This window comes from Saccostrea echinata, unplaced genomic scaffold (assembly GCF_033153115.1).
Source record: "Saccostrea echinata isolate AGI-Se365-2 ecotype Australia unplaced genomic scaffold, CSIRO_AGI_Sech_v1 ptg000058l, whole genome shotgun sequence".
Taxonomy (NCBI): domain Eukaryota; kingdom Metazoa; phylum Mollusca; class Bivalvia; order Ostreida; family Ostreidae; genus Saccostrea; species Saccostrea echinata.
In genome coordinates, this window is record NW_026889807.1 from 2736190 (window position 1) to 2753941 (window position 17752).

The 17752-nt window shown below is 33.6% G+C and overlaps 1 protein-coding gene across 1 annotated transcript; it reads right to left on the reverse strand.

Annotated features, from left to right (window-relative positions):
- Positions 1-354: 354 nt before the first annotated feature.
- On the reverse strand, positions 355-7803 carry LOC133174548 (scavenger receptor cysteine-rich type 1 protein M130-like). The gene is made up of 8 exons (XM_061309661.1): positions 7629-7803; positions 7222-7381; positions 6596-6765; positions 5253-5486; positions 4668-4802; positions 4349-4486; positions 4078-4218; positions 355-509 (listed from the first exon to the last, which is right to left on the reverse strand). Exons 1-8 carry the CDS (start codon positions 7801-7803, stop codon positions 355-357), a joined length of 1308 nt encoding a protein of 435 aa, XP_061165645.1.
- Between the last annotated feature and the right edge of the window lie 9949 nt (positions 7804-17752).

A 17752-nucleotide genomic window follows, 5' to 3' on the forward strand; every position in this document is an offset into this window, starting at 1 on the left:
TCTCTCAGGATGAAAAAAAAATGGGTCGGTAGATAGCTGAGATTGTCTTTCTCTCTGAAAATTTCAATTCCAATGCTGAATTTTCAAAATCTACTTTCCAGAACGCATTAAAAAATTGATTCCTGGAGGTTAACAATATTTTGAGCCGGGCCTTTTATAGCCAGTAGGTCGGGAGAGGGCAACCAAACAATTTTTTAAAGGTGGCCTTATCAAGAATTATTTCTTTTTAGGCTATTTTTCGTGAGGAAGTAATTTCTTTGTTTTGTAAATGACTTTGCCAACGTTACATGTATGTCCTCAGCTATACAGATAAACATTATAAACATGCATGGGATTAAAAAAAAACCTGGCTATTTAAATGACGACATAACCTTTGTCACAGACATCCCCTTTCCATCCAAGCGCACATCCGTTCGAACATTCGCCAGTCACGTGATTACAGATTTCACGATTTACACAATGTCCACATGAATACTGACATTTTTCTCCATATTTCAGTGCTTTACATTCTGTTAATAAAAAAATCAACATTCTAAAAATAACAAGAGGCCCAATGGCCTTAACGGTCACCTGAGTATAATATAACAATTTAGAAGTTAAATACACTGATAGATGAAGCATTGTTGCCCTAAAGCAAGAAAAGTAGGAAGAACAGGATCAACAAAATAATTAGTCTAGTATTCACTATCAACTCATAAATTAAGTTCTACATGTAATCTGTCCCCCACTTAACACTATCACCATGCAGACTATTAATTAAGTTCTACATGTAATCTGTCCCCCACTTAACACTATCACCATGCAGACTATTAATAAACTATTAGTGCTTCTGTACTATTTTTAAACCCATATTAAGACCTCTAGCATTGACCTCTCTTATGCTCTTTGAAGAACTTTTAATAAGATAAGTTATTTTACTCTCATTTTTATTTATCTATTACTTACAGGTCTACCTGATTATTAAAACTAAGAAAGTACTCTTTTAATTATTATACGATAAACATTCTTGCATAATTATCTTATTCTATTAACCTTTCAAATACATTATTAACAGTGATTAATTATCAACGGTGAATGGAAAAGGGGAATAACTTCTCTCAGTAGAATACATAGAGGATATTCAATGTTTTGTAGATGAATATGGAATTTATTTCACGAGTGGGACAGGATTTTTTGATATTTTCACGAGTGCGAAGCACGAGTGAAAATATCAAAAAATCCTGTCTCACGAGTGAAATAAATTCCATATTCATCTACAAAACATTGAATTTTCTGTTTATTACATTTTATTTGATTTTCCCTTTGCCACTGTCTTTTCTTAACACAGTGTCATAGGCTTGACGTCATAGTTGAGAGGTTGAGACGTCATAGCTTAGCAGTTATGTGATTGAAAACATTACATAGCATGGATTTCAACAACATATTTGGGAAGAAATTTGCAGTTTTAGCTCTATCAAGATGCTTAGTTACTATCTCTATCTTATGACAGGCCAGAAATAATTTTTTACTTACTTTGATATCCTTTCACACTGTGAGAGAATATCATTTTGGTATCCTTTCACACTGTGAGAGAATATCACTTTTATTCAATAAATAAATCACAGTATTTCACTGTTGAAAATGTAATAAAAATTAATAGAGCCCTGCCCAGGACCAGAATGCTTAGACGAATGGTCCAGATGTTTAAAAATCTGGTAGAAATACGCTTACTCATATCATTTAAACTTTTACTCAGTTTGCTTCCAATATACCCAGAAGCAGAGAAGAATTTCACAGGTACAATGCATTTTCACTACAGATTCAACAAAGCCTTACCCTAACACCAGAACCCAAGACCAAGGGACAAGAAATTTACAATAATTAACACTTTTCTACCATATTATCAAAAGCCCCCCCCCCCCTCGTTATGCCAGAACCCCTGACCCTAGGACCACAAGATTAGATTCAAAAATTCTGTTCGAAGCTCCCATTTTCATCATAGCTAAACAATTTATTTATCAGCTCAACACTAAGGAGCAGACAGGATTAATTAATGATTAATTAATAGAATTAATGCTTTTTCACTATATAATCAATAGAGCCCCACCCCCCCCCCCCTCCTCAAGAACCCCCAAAACTGAGGCCACATATTTAAAAATTTTGGAAGAGGCATCCTTGCCTATCATAATCATGCACTTAGTTTGTTTAAATAATCTCCAGTAGCAGAGAAGAAGATTTTCAAAGAATCAATGCATTTTCACTATATAATCAATAGAGCCCCGCCCTAACACCAGAACCCCTGACCCTGGGGCCATGAAATTCACAATTTTGGAAAAGGCATCCTTATGCATCATAACCATGCACTCAGTTTGTTTAAATAGTCTCCAATAGCAGAGAAGAAGATTTCCAAAGAATCAATGCATTTTCACTATATAATCAATAGAGCGTTTGAAAAGGCATCCTTATGCATCATAACCATGCACTTAGTTTGTTTAAATAGTCTCCAGTAGCAGAGAAGAAGATTTTCAAAGAATCAATGCATTTTCACTATATAATCAATAGAGCCCCGCCCTAACACCAGAATCCCTGACCCTGGGGCCATGAAATTCACAATTTTTGAAAAGGCATCCTTATGCATCATAATCATGCATTTAGTTTATTTAAATAATACCCAGGAGCAGAGAAGAAGATTTTCAAAGAATTAAAGCATTTTCACTGTATAATCAATAGAGCCCCGCCCTAACACCAGAACTCCTGACCCAGGGGCCATGGCTTTCACAATTCTGGAAGAGGCCCACGTCCTCATCATAACTATGTTCTTAGTTTATCACCTTAATGCCCAGGAGCAGAGGAGAAGATTTTCAAAGAATTAATGCATCTTCACTATATAGTTGATAGAGCCCTGCCCTAACACCAGAACCCCTGACCCTGGGGCCATGAAATTCACAATTTTGGAAGAGGTACTCTTGCTCATCATAACTATGTACTTGGTTACTTTATTAAATATCCAGATGCAGAGAAGAAGATTTTCAAAGAATTAATGCATTTTCACTATATAATCAATAGAGCCCCGCCCTAACACCAGAACCCCTGACCCTGGGGCCATGAAATTCACAATTTTTGAAAAGGCACGTTTGCTCATCATAACTATGAACTTAGTTACTTTATTTAATACCCAGGACCAAAGAAGAAGATTTTCAAAGAATTAATGTATTTTCACTATATAATCTATAGAGCCCCGCCCTAACACCAGAACCCCTGACCCTGGGGCCATGAATTTCACAATTTTGGAAGAGGCACTCTTGCTCATCATAACTATGTACTTAGTTCCTTTATTTAATACTCAGGAGCAGAGAAGAAGATTTTCAAACAATTAATGCATTTTCACTATATAATCAATAGAGCCCCGCCCTAACACCAGAACCCCTGACCCTGGGGCCATGAATTTCACAATTGTGGAAGAGGCACTCTTACTCATCATAACTATATACTTAGTAACTTTATTTAATACCCAGGAGCAGAGAAGAAGATTTTCAAAGAAATAATGCACTTTCACTATATGATCTATATAGCCCCACCCTAGCACCAGAACCCCTGACCCTGGGGCCATGAATTTCACAATTTTGGTAGAGTGCTCAATACTTATTACAATGATGCCAACAGTTTGACTGCTTGATGTCCAGGAGTAAAGAAGAAGATTTTTAAAGATTGCATTATTTTTGGTGGTTTTAGCCCCACTCCTCAGGCCCCAGGGGAGCAGGGACCATGAAATTCACAATTTTTGTTCCCCTTTACCCATAGATGCTATATACCAAATTTGGTTGAAATTGGTTGAGCGGTTCTAGAGAAGAAGTTAAAAATGTTCAAAAGTCAACGCACGACGGACGACGCACGACGACGGACAGATAGCAATAGGTCACCTGAGTGACTCAGGTGACCTAAAAAGAGATGCAATCTGCCGATCCAAAATTGTTCGACATTTTAAGCATCAACATACATCCTCCACTTTAAAAATGTATCCCAAATGCATGTATGTGCAAACATCATTGAGTCGTTAATGCGTATTTATCAACCATCCCGCAAAATAAGTCATCTTACCTTTGTCACACTTTTCGCCTTCCCAGCCGTCCTTACAACTCTCTGCGCAGTTTCCGGTTACGTGATCACATGACATTGGGTTCGTACAATGTATGCTACAGGATTCCGTACACTTTAACCCATAAAATCCCGCATTGCAAGCTACATTACAATTAAATGATGAAAAAAGAATCTTAAATAGCTAATTTCCAGATTTCAAGACTGTAATATAACGTATGGTTGAGGACTTAACAGGCAGATGAACAATGGATTAAAGAAAATAGTTCCGTACTTTCATTGCAGTAAAATCCTTTCCAACCCTGTGAACATCCTTTTGCACATGCGCCATCAATAAAATTACATGGCTCTTCATACAGGCAGTTTCCACATGTAAGACTACAATTTTTCCCGAACTGTCCTTTGGTACATTCTAAATAATGAGTGATATAAAAAAGAATATCTAATACCGAAATTATTTAACTTCATAATTACATGTATATTGATCATAAGCAATATGCCGAGAAATATACCCTCTTTCTGAGAGGAAGTTATAAAATATTAAACATTTTTTAAAAGTATGCGGAGATTAAATGATCAAAATAAAATTTTACCAGTTTCACATCGCTGTCCTATATAACCATCCTTACATGCAAAACAGTTGCCATTTTTAATATCACAGCGGTCAAGGTCACAGTTAATAGGACATTTTCTTTTGCAGTCGGGGGCATATTGACCACTAGGACAGCCTGTCAATAAATAAATAAATAAATAAATAAATAAATAAATTAAATAAATAAATAAATAAATAGGATGTGAAAAATTGCATTACAAACTCAGGGGTAATCTGTGTATGTAAGCTCATGATTCATACGGCATTGGTTATGTGTTTCGTTGTTTCTGTATTTTAAAATCAAAATACCTTGCGTTGCCTCATGATTTTGTTTTTATTTTCCCAATAAACTTATAAACTTTTCTTAGGATTTACTAAATTTTATTATGCGTTACATTTGACGCCTTTTTGTTAATTTGCAAATCAAGGTTGTTTTTTTTTTTAGCTTTACTCCATTAGCAAAAATGTGAAGCTATAATATTCATAAACACAAGATCTGGTGGCCTTGTCTTCCTGTACTAAACCCATCGGTTAGAAAAGAAAAGAAAACAGCATAACCACATATAAGCATACCTTTTTTACTCACCAAACACTTCTAATTCACAAAGCTGAACGTAGGCAAATTTTGAATAAGTGAGTGGGTAAACTTCCGAGGTGTTCCGTTCATTGTAAAACGTCACATACCGTCCATGATTTGGGCACGTGACGTTCATGACACTAGGGGGCGCTGTTATGTCAGTGTAATGGAAGCATTTGTGACCCCTCCACCAATCTTTACTGTTGGATACGAAGATTTGAAATCCCGCCATGGTACTCCCAACTAAATATTCAACATTTTTTTTAGGTATATACATGTACATGTATTATCTAAAGCAGTTGATTGTTAATATGTGCATATAAATTTGTTACAGTGTATAAACTATACAATCTTGTTGCGTTTGAAAATGAAGTGTTTAAAGCAACCGCTAATGATAAAACGCCACTTAATGATAGAGATATCATTAAGCGCTGCATATTGCAACGCTTAATGTCATAAATTATTGCATTAATAGTTGACATTCTCAAACGGTAATGCTAAATCGCAATTTAATGAAACAATTATATCATTAAGCGGTTGAGAATGTCAACTATTAATGCAATAATTTATGACATTAAGCATTGCATTGCAACACTTAGATCTAATGATATTTCTATCACTAAGCGGTGTTTTATTATTAGCGGTTGCTCCAAGGGTTACTTGTAAAACATAAGGCTAAGTATTTTCACAATCATGTAGGAAACCATCTCTGTTGATAAATAAACTTATTTATTTCCGATACATGTGTGCATGTGTATGTTTATAAAGGGAGGTGTGAATTTCTCTCCTCCGTATTGTGTTACAGTACACTAATAATTGTTTACTGATAATTACTTTTTTTACCATTTTTAGCAGATGTTTTGTTTGTTTATTATTTTTAGTTTTTATCATTATCATTTTTATTATTATTATTATTATTAGTTTCTACATGTTGAAATTAATTGTGTGAAATATAATGATCTTGTATTTCACCTCAGGGAGTTTTTTTATTCGATAGATACATTTTTCATTCTTTAATAAGATCATGGCATTGAAATTTCTTTCTCAAAGTAAAAGAACTAAATATTTTCTGACAATTTGATTTCGTCAATGCATTAACAGTATCTTTTATGCTGCGTATTCATGTGTATATTTAAATTTTTAAAGTAGAGAAAAAAGCTAAGGAATACCCGCGAAAAGTTGACAAACTATTGCCTACCCCGATTCTGTATTTGAAAACATCTGGCCATTGATGACAAGCAAACATTAAATTTTCCGATGATGTATTTATTAGTGAATCTAAATAGCAACGCTTTCTTTACGGGGCTTAAAATTAGTTTTTGATACATCCCTACTGTCAACATGTTACCTACCTGAACATTCAACGCCGACATCCTCATTGTGCCTACAATTTGGTGGTTCTCTAAAAGCATTCTTACAAGTAGTGAGGTCAATTTCTTCACCAGTGCAATCTAGGTCATCTAGCCATATTGGACCTCTACCAGCTCCAAAGTAAGCCTCCTCCCGGACTTTTACATTATCTCTTTCATAAAAAAGGAAACGATAGCGGGTTTATATAAGAATGTACTCAATTTGTGTGAATCGACATGTAATCTTTCATCCATGTTAATTCAAAATTAGCTGAGAGGCTATACAAGCATCTTCGGGCTGTGCAGCATTGATGTCAAGACTCAATAAACTCAGCTTCAAACAAACAAAAAATCTTTAAAGGTCCGAAAAACACCGATATCGTGGTCCTTCATGAAAAACTCTCTCTCTGATTTATATAGAAGTAAATAATTAAATGCCGAAAAACATCAACGCTACAACGTTGAAATATTTTGCAGTTTGTGGTATTAATTTTGTACAATTTTGTATAATTGTATAAAATGAAACTTTAAGAAAGCACAAGATGACCTTATATCTGCATGTCATGTGATCAAAAATGGCGGCGCCCATAAATTGGATCATGGCGATATATGCGTGCTCAGAAACTTACGGTAAGTAACCCGCCATAACACACGCTACCGCTCCATCCTTGGCGTGAAACATATCATCACACACTGTTCCCCATATATTTTGGTGTACAAACTCAATTCTTCCACTGCCCTCTGATCTACCTCCTACGAGGCGAACCCTTGCTTCCATATCCGTCAGTTCTGGAAAATAAAGTAATTAAATAATTACAGGTATCGATTACAACATGTATATTGCTATTTATATGCAATTTCATTTTGTGTGTGTGTGTGTGTGTTTACTTTGAAACATATACATGTAGGCTCGTTTTTTTTTTTTTTAATTTATTTTGCAATGACCATTCACTGTACATGGTTGTAACTTCATTTCATTTCGTGCCAAGATCTTTGTAAGTAAACATATTTGTGTCTTTTACAGAAATTAACAGACTTTTCTGATAGTTGATCCGTATGTAGGATAAACTTTGTTCCGCTCCCAGATCGACCTGCCACCATGCTTGGCGCTGACCGGAATCGGATAGGATACAATCAGGAGTGCGCAGTCCCTTGTTTCCGTCCACTGCTCTGGAACTCAAATCTTTGGATTTTTGGAATTGTGAGCTCATCACCGTGTTCTTTTTAAGAGCAAGATTGACTGCAAATTATATAGTATGCTTGATTTATGTTTGGAAAGTGTTTATTATAAAGCCCAATTGGATTCTTTACATATATACCTTTCATTCATTAATGAACTTCAAGAATATATCTTCATCTAAAAACAAATCATCTTATTCTTAAAACGAAGTGGAAAACATGATTGAAAAAAAATACGTTTCTGCTTTTAGGTCATGCAGAATTTGGGAAAGAAATATTAAAAGAGAGAGAGAGAGAGAGAGAGAGAGAGAGAAACTCACTGTAGCACAGAAGAGGGCTTATTTCAGTGAGGGCGATGATGACCGGTATCAAAGTCTTCCATTTTGTCATATTTCTCCTTGCTGCAGAAAAAGCTTGGAAACTTATTTGCTCCCGTACGGAACATAAATACTGCCATGATGTTCAGTTTTAGTATAATGCAAGTAAGGGAGATTGACAATAATAGTACACAGAGTCAGTCAGTCAAGTAAGTTTAAATTATAATTTACTATATGTGAATTTTATCAATAATATACCTTATTACCATTCATATCTCTTTTAAAATACTTTTTATTTACGATATAAAATTCTGATAAGAGTTTTGTAAGGAACTTAGTCTGATATTAATGATTTTATTGAGAGAAGAGAGATAACTGCCACAGTGTTAAAATTACTGTAACGGTTTCCTTTTAACTTTTGATAAAACTAGATGAAATCCCGCGCAAGCGCGGGTAATTGAATTTATACCACTACCGACAAAAAATATATTGTAGTTTCTACTGATACAGGCTTATAGCAGGAAGAAATACAATGTTCAAAATCCCGCATGTGCGTCTCCAATCCACCCCACCCCCTTTTGTAAAAACTTGAAAAAAAATAACAATTTCATTAATTGATGTTTATTGTGAAACCTGTTATACTATGTTATGGATATTGTACTTCAGGGCCCCGTTTTACAAAAGAACTTACGAATAAGACCAAAATGTAATTTCGGAAATAACTTTCTTTTTTATATTAATTTGAAAATGGTTTTATTATTTTTAAAATTAATTCAGAAAGATATATTTATACATGCAATTTTTAACATAATCGTTTATTTAGCAAGATTTTATAATCAACTCAAGTTTTTGGTCTTAGTCGTATGTTCTTTTGTAAAACGGACTCCTTATGCTCTTATTTCATTTCCGTCAAGGATAACAGCAGCGAATATGCACATTTTACTGATAAATTGATTGTTTTGTTTTTTGGGGGGAGGGGGGGGGTAAAAATTCACAGGTACTTGGGTCTTGATTTATAAATATTGTACCTTATTGATATGTAAAAAAAATGTACTTTACCTTTTTTACATATCAATAAGTTACATACATATATATAAACCAAGACGCAAGTACCTGTGTAAAAATTAGCTTTTAACGCCCTATGAATAGGCCGAGTATTTGATACAAAAGACTGTATTCAGGGAAAAAACCTGAAATGTTTATTTCTTAAATTTATTAAGAAAACCTACTTCATATATGTAATAGTCTTTAGATATATAAATAAATTCACAACTTATAGCGTTATCAATGATTTACCGGACCATTATTTCAATGACCATTCACACATAAGCTTTTTTTATGTCCCCGCAGCTATAATCGTCTCGTTTTTCTTTTTAACATTGGGCTCGATGCTATATGATGTTCTAGAAGCTTCCGTCAATATTAAGATCGGCGAATGACAAAAATAATTTGCACAATTCCCTTTTTAATCGGTTATCACAACTTATTTCTTTTATGCCATTTAAATCAAGTTTTGATCGAATAATTCAGTGATGACGTTTTATGAAATAAATAAACGATTGATTGTTGTCAGTCGCATTGAAAATTGCCAGAGACTTAGATCCGCCAACCGGAAATGCCACCGTACTCACGTTTTTGCTATTTCATGGCTGTTTATAGAAAATAAAAGTAGACTTTTAATTTGATGTACGATACTTACAATGCGAGTGAAATCTAAATATAGTTTACGGACATCATATTGTATCTAGTGTATTCTTAGAGGAGTAAGTAAAAACTCTGGTGCATCCGTTTCGGAGTTTATTTGCAAAATTTATTAATTTATAAGTATAGATGTTGCAAGGTGTGGCATATCTATTTTCGTAGATTTCATCCTTTTTTTCGAATTATCGAGTATCATACTTACAGGAAAACTTAATTTTGTGGATAAATACAAACAAAGGTTGTTTGTAAAAGATGTTGTATCATACGTTGAATAGTGGATCAGATACATATTAATAGCCATTCTCTGTAAGCATTTAAACTCTTATATAGGGAGTGTGGCACGCTAGGTCTTAGATTTTTATGAAACTTGGCACACATTTCTATAATGATGTATGAAACTAAAATTCATAATAAAATGGTTGCTATGGTCAATGGTTACCATGGCAACCAACATACATTTTTCATGGCCTAAAAAATGCTAAATTTTGATGAAAAATGACCATTTTTGACTAATTAAAAGTCTTTAATACAACAAGATATTTACATGTCTTTATCTTTTTGTCAAAATACATCATTTTTATAGTTCTTTAGATAATTTCTAGTATTTGAGTAACTTAACCTCATAGAAAAAATATCCCCCCTTTTTAAGTATGATTTTTCTAAGGAAAAATTGTAGATTTTAGGCTCTTTTGAAAAGCCTGGTATAAATTTTTGCGGACATATTGGAAAAAATAAATACATTGGTTTGAAAGTCCATATATAGTTGTAATATAAACCATAAAGAACCACTTGGTATTCATATCTTGTTTTCATGTTACCATGGTTACAAACTAATGCTTTTTTAAAGAATTCCAGACAAGGGCAATAGGTATCTACTATCAGTTTCCATATAAATACCTGAGTATTTTAAAATGGATTAAAACCAAATTTGTACATATAGTACACAATAGCAAAAACAAAGAAAAAAAATCAATTTTCATAACAAAAGGTCAAAGTTCAAGGTCAAAATGGCTCGATTTAGATGGAGAAGTAAGGAAACTAAGCACATTTTTTCAATGCCATAACTAATACTTGTGTTTTAAACAACATAATTATGAATAAACAAAATTACAGTTCTGGTGGACAATACATGTAACTAGCATCACATGAATTGGTAAATACGGACAGAAGGTCAAAGTTCAAGGACACAATGGTATATAAAATTTGCCTTTTTGTCCCCTACTTTCACTTAAAGTGGGGGATATTTATTTAGGTCTGTCTGACGTCCATCCGTCTGTCAGTCTGTCTTTCTTTCTGCAACACTTTCGTTTCTGCACGATGTCTCGTGAAGCTTTTGAGCCTTTGCAATGAAAGTTTATATAACAACTCCCTGTGGCCTAAGGAAGACCCCCATTGATTTTAAGGTCAAAGGTAAAGGTCATGAATTCATAAATTCTGTCTGTTTTAACACTTTATTTCCGCGCAATATCTCAAAAACTTCGAGGTTTTGCTATGAAATTTTACACTGAAACTCCCTATGGCCTAAAGAAGACCACTATTGATTTCGAGTTCAAAAGGTCAAAGGTCAAGGTCAAAAATTAATACATTCTGTTTGTGTGTAAAACTTTCATTTCCGTGCGATATCTCAAGAAGCTTTTAAGCTTTTGCAATGAAATTTTATATCATAACTCCCTTTGGTCCCGCCCGCAACTCTTTAAAGTATCCCGTCCCCCCAACCCCACCATCCTCCGACCCCACCCCTCAAGATCCGTACATGCTCTTTTTTTCTTAAGCAGGGGACACAGCTTCTCTGAATTAGCTTGTTAGTATAGCATTTAAACTCGGATATTGTGAATGTCGTATCCTGCTTTATATACCATGCATTTTACTGAAACTGGTTTAACATTCTCACCTTTAGCTTGATGCATAATGTTAAAATGCTATGAGAATGGTTTCGTTTATTGAAAAAAAAAGTAGCCACTCAAAATATTGAAAGCCTATACACGTACCATATTGAGTGACTTGTACGTAGAGCATTGTGCTACGTGCATGTAAATACACTCTTTAGTTGTTTTGGTAGACTAAGTCCTTGTTCTAAAATGTACATTTTTAGACCCTATTCAACACTCCACACTTTTCCAGTGACAGTGAGAATGTGTTTTCCTGTGACTTTTTTTTCAGAGAAGTTGACAGAAAAAGCCTAAATCCATTTTACTTTGCAATACAGTAAAAATCTATCATGTATTATTCTTAAAAACTTGAAAATTAAGAGACATTAAGATGATAAATATTTTAACCCAAATATGCCTGGATTTACGTAATGGATCTGCTACTTCCAAAATTTAATCAATAATAATCTTTTGTAAAAATCTGCTGGACCTGCTCAGATAATCTGATTTTGTGTTTTCTCGAATTTATGTTGGTTGCTAAGTTTGAGTTGGTTGGTAAGCTTGATAGAATCGTACACCTTATGGTTTGTATTGTAAACATAATTTCTAAACTTGAGTCCTTGAAAATATTGAAAATAATCTGTCCCTGCCTCCTTCCTACGGTTTTCATTTTTTAAAATGAACATGATAAAGTAACCAATGACCAGGACTTACTCCATCCCTTCCAGGAACAATGTAAAAGCACTTACTCCAAATAAATGGGTAAGAGGCATTTGTAAGAAAAACACAGATCCCTTGTGAAACATTAAGAAGCGTTATATATGAATATGAAAGAAAGCGGTTCATTCATAAGTGATTAACCCCAACCCGCCCCCATTCCCGAGTATAGATTTTTTGTGTTTAATTTTATGATTTTTTTCTTTTGGTAGAAAGGGGTGGGGTGGGGGTGGGGGGCTTGTCAGAAATTTATTTATGTTTTCATTATTAATAAAATACAGCTACACAGATTTACTATTAATTTTACTGCTAAAAGGTTCAATCTACATTTATCTTAGTCTAGAGAAATGATAAACTTGATACAAATGATAACTTTAAATATGATTCAGACAATTTGTATTTCTATGCAAACACCCCCCCTTTTTTTTTTTGGATAAAGACCATTAATTCCCTTAAAGAGAATACTTGAATCAGGAACATTATCAATTTCTTTGTAAATATTTTCAAAGTCATTGAATAAAAAGTTCAAATCTGAAATATACACAGATAACTCTTCTCTCTTTTTTTTGAATCAGATACAGATAAAGGCAAACAGTAGTATTAAAAAGATTGAGTTTTCTGTTACATCCCTCACAAATACAGGGTTTTTAGGTGTGGATTTTTTTCTACATGTAGCCTTTAAATAGAGATAAAATATACTTTTACGTTCTTTAATTTTAGAATGAGGGTGTAAAGAGTATCAGTTTATATTTCAAATGTAGCAAATCCTAACAAGTGAAAACACTCACCTTATAAAAATTGTAAATTATGAATGACATAAATTCTGTTTAAAACTGCATAAAATGACTGCGTTGACTATGGGTTAAGGGACGATCATTTGATTCAGAAGGGGGGGGGGGCAAATTTTTTCCGAGTCAGATCATTTATTTTCATGGAATTGAAGGACAGATTATTTATTTCCAATATGATCCAGGACAGATTATGCATTTTTTGCTTCACTGAAAAAAGTCTGAAAATAAAATAAACAATCGATCCCGCCCCAAGGGAAAACGCCCAAACTTTATTTCGGGGGGGGGGGGGGTAGACATTTGTTTCGGGAATAATTTTTTTAATCCATAGTATAATAATAATACTTATTATAATATGGGTTTAAAATTATTACCGAAACATGTGCCTTTGGGTTGGAGGTTGTAGCACTATCAAAGATGGATTATTTATTTTCCTGCCAGTTGAGGACAGATTATTTATTTTCAACATTTTCAAGAACGGACATTAGTTTCTAAAATCTGTAACCCCCCCCCCCCCTCGCATCAAATGGTCATCCCTTTAATGACAGACATCAACTTACATACATCATTCAATATTCAACTTCAACTTCCAGTTCTGTACAAACATGTAAATGTAGCTTGACTTTAATTATTTAGGTAAAATCAATAGCCTAGTTCTCTCACATTATAATTCAGTTTTTTTTCCACATTTGTTTTAAAAAGGCACTGACTTTCCAAGGCTGTATTCATTATAATATATCACTCTGACTAGGACATTGTACCTCTTCTTACAACCAATTCAATATAATTCTGATATCTCAAGTTTATCTTTTATCCCCATTTTAAAACTCCTAAGACCTTGAGGCTTAGGCTTCAATATCATGAATGTGCACAGAGCTGATTTCCTGTACCATGTGGTCTTTTACATTTCGCCACTGTTCACTCATCAAAATTATTCTTTTGCATGCAGGAAATAAACAAAGAGGTTAGAATTTGTATGCACATTAAATAAATAGAAAAAACCACTTGATTTTACTTGAAATCCAGGATACATGTTGAGACAATCTCTCACCAGAGGGCGTATTACGCTTCGCTACAACATATATATATATATATATATATAGTACAAGCTTATCTTTTAAAAAAGATAGGTGAGCTAGCGCTGTAGCTATCATAAACCACAGAATTAGATATCTGAATTATTGGATTAATTTGCTGAATCGATTAAGGGGACGACCATTTGATTCTGAGGAGGGGGGGGGGGGGGGGGTCTGGCAAAATCTTTCGAGTCAGATTATTTATTTTCATGCCAGTCAAAGACAGATTATTTATTTTCAAGATGATCAAGGACAGATTATTTATTTTCTTCTTCACTGAAAAAGTTAGACAAAAACAAAAAACAAAAACAAAGTTCAAAGAGGGACCGGGGGGGGGGGGGGTTAAGTAGCAATAGTCAATGACAGATTATTTATTTTCTTGCCGGTCGTGGAAAGACAGTTATTTATTTTCAACTTTTTTGAGGACATTATTTATTTCCAAAATCTGCCACCCCCCCCCCCCCTTCAGAATCAAATGGTCGTCCCTAATTACTAATAGGAATACACAGTGGTACACCGGAGGTAGTGTTGGGGGGATGTGTCTTAATTCAGAATGGCGAATGTATCAGCTATTCAGTGTTTAATACAGAATATTCATCAGACTATTTATAAAAAAACATATCCGAGGTTGTTATTCCGAGCTTGCCAGAAAGATCCAGGAAGATAGTTAAAAAATAGCTTTTTTTTTAAATAATGAATTTAGAAATTATAACTGATCTGTACAGTTTTGGCATTTACTGTTACCTTTTGTACATTTATTTAAGGTTAGGCAACAAAACGCGAAACTTCAGATCATATGTATTTTCAGATCATTACTCAGGCTTTTCTGTCAAAAAAGGAAAAATTAAAAATTAAAGAATAACAGTTATATCAGTGCTACTGCATTGTATCAATCGCTTCTCGTGTCTTTCCGACAAACTCTGAAAGATCTCCTGGGGGGTGGGGGTGGGGGGGTGGGGGTCTGAGCTTGCCGGAATCATGTAGTATACATGGTTAGCTTTAAGGAAAGCTAGGTTTTACCAGTTGATCTCTACAATCTTGGCATTATATGACCCAAATTTTCTTGTACTTTTAGTCATAGGTTAGACAATAAATTAAGAAATTCATAATTCGTATCATATCAATTTTTTATGATAAAACGAAATTATCATCGTACAGTCTATCTTCAGTAGTTTTCCCAGAATGCCCGACCGTGAAGTCGAGCATGCGTATTCCAGAAATATAGACTAACGTAGTTGCTAGCGCTCGAGAGCGCTAGCAATAAGTGGAGCGTAGCGAGAACGATAACTCTGGATAGAGATTGATGTTGAGAATGTAAACAACTTCCAGTCAGTTTTGTCCAATGATTTTTTTTTATCTCTCGCACTAAAGAGCTCACAATTATCAAAGGGAGATAATTCAATTTTTAAATGAATGTCTGTTATTTTAATCACAGATTTCTTATATTTATAGACTGAATACCAACAATGTTTTTAAATACCTTTTAAAATCAGATGTCATACTTTTTTATTTCTGTGAGTAACATGAATTGAAGTAGCCGCATTTCATTGATTGACATTCCCAAAAATTGCATTTTTTCAGAAAAAATCAACTTAAGACACCGTTTCCATGGTAACTACTCAACATTCATATGATCTAAAAATATTTTTTGGAGTAGTTTATGAGGTGGTAAATTCTAGCCAAAGAGCCATAGCGCATTTGATAGGCATTTTCGCCTACTCTACTAGTGATTTCTTAAATACATTTTTTAACCAAAATTTTGTCATACAGTCTTAGTTTATACATGTGTAAAACCAAATCACACAATAATGATATTTAATTGTTAATAGTTCCCTCATATGATAAATTTGAAAATTATCCAGTTTGTATAGAATATATAGTAAATATTGAGGTATCCACCTAACGATGACAAACTGTTGTCAAAGACCACCCTTAACCAGAAAAACAACTTTTGAATAATTTTATTTGGATATGTCTGCACTTCATTCCCTTTAGATAATTTTGGTTAAAGGTGGTCTTCATATTGAAAATGATGAAAATATATATTAAATTTTTCTTCTCATATAATCGTAAGATTTAGTAATCTGTCTTAAATTTATCAACTTGTCATCATGGACTTCGTTGGCGCAGCGGTATGATTGCTGGAATGTAAATATGGTGATCGCGAGTTCGAGCCCCACATTTTTCCATGTTTTTTTTTTTTTTATTATCATTTTTTCTTTGTGTATCTTTTCTACGTTTTTCTTTATTATGTTTTACAACATACACAATTTCAGAAAGATATAATATACACATTACACTTTGAAAGTATCTCGGGAAAAGACAGTCATTATATAACTTTTATTAAAGTTTGCAAATTCATAGCAACTTGTTTTATTTTTATTGATTTTCTGCGTAAATCTTTTGTCTCAGAATTAGAGTATTGAACAAGTAAAATGATTTTCATTTGACATACTTGCAACACTCGTCCTCAAATCATATTAGATAGTTTGCTCATGAATTGAAAAGGTACAGTATATCTATAAATAGAAACAGGTGAATTCCTTTTAAATTCTTGAGTCGGCTGTGTCGTCGGTAAGGCAGCTATGGCTCTTTGAAAAAAATCTGTGACTATGCGTGCCACAAAAGTTTAAGTGGTTACAGAGAATGGCTATTAAATTTCAATACCTTATTAAACTCAAATTTAAAAATGACATTTGCTATGAATGTATATCATTACATTTCATGTAGGGAATAAAGTTTGCAACACGCTGATTTTAAATGTATCATATTAATGAAGCTCTAAACACTAATTAAAAATGCTTTTTGGACTGAGAGAAAAATATATCATATAAAGGTGCACATATTCAGTGTATCTAGTTCATTTTCAACATTGGGTATCTGCCTTATTTCTGCAGAAAAAATGTTCAAAGATAGTAAACTATTTGTGAACAGAAATCACTGTTGTTTACTTGCATAGGAAAAATTAATGGAGATTATATATTCAATTACTTAATCTTGGCCTACAAATGTAACATAACATTTTTCTTCTAAGGGCAGATCACTCTAACTCGATAAAACTACCATACAAATAGAACTCTTATGTGTGCAGTGTTTAGAGCTTCCTTAACCTGTTAAATTTCAATACCCGATGAAATTCGATTATAAAAAATAACATTCTACGATTATAGCATTACGTGTAGGGAATCAAGATTTGCAACACGCTGATTTTGAAAGTTTTGGATTAGAAAAAAAAAATCTATGTTTTACAAGTAATTTCAACACTCTGCTTTTTAGTTATATTTTTGTGTGCAAAGTCCGCTTTAAATAGCGCATAAAAAACACGCTTTCAATTGATTAAAATTCTGTATGCACTTTAACAAATGTTAGAAATGACTTTAGAATTATCTTATTTCACTGGTCGGCCATAAATGTCGAAACAATACGGAGTTTGAAAAGCATGTAAGCGTAAAGTACAGTAAATTAATCAACAGCGTAATAATTCTGAGGTAATTGTGCAGATTTTTAAATTGAA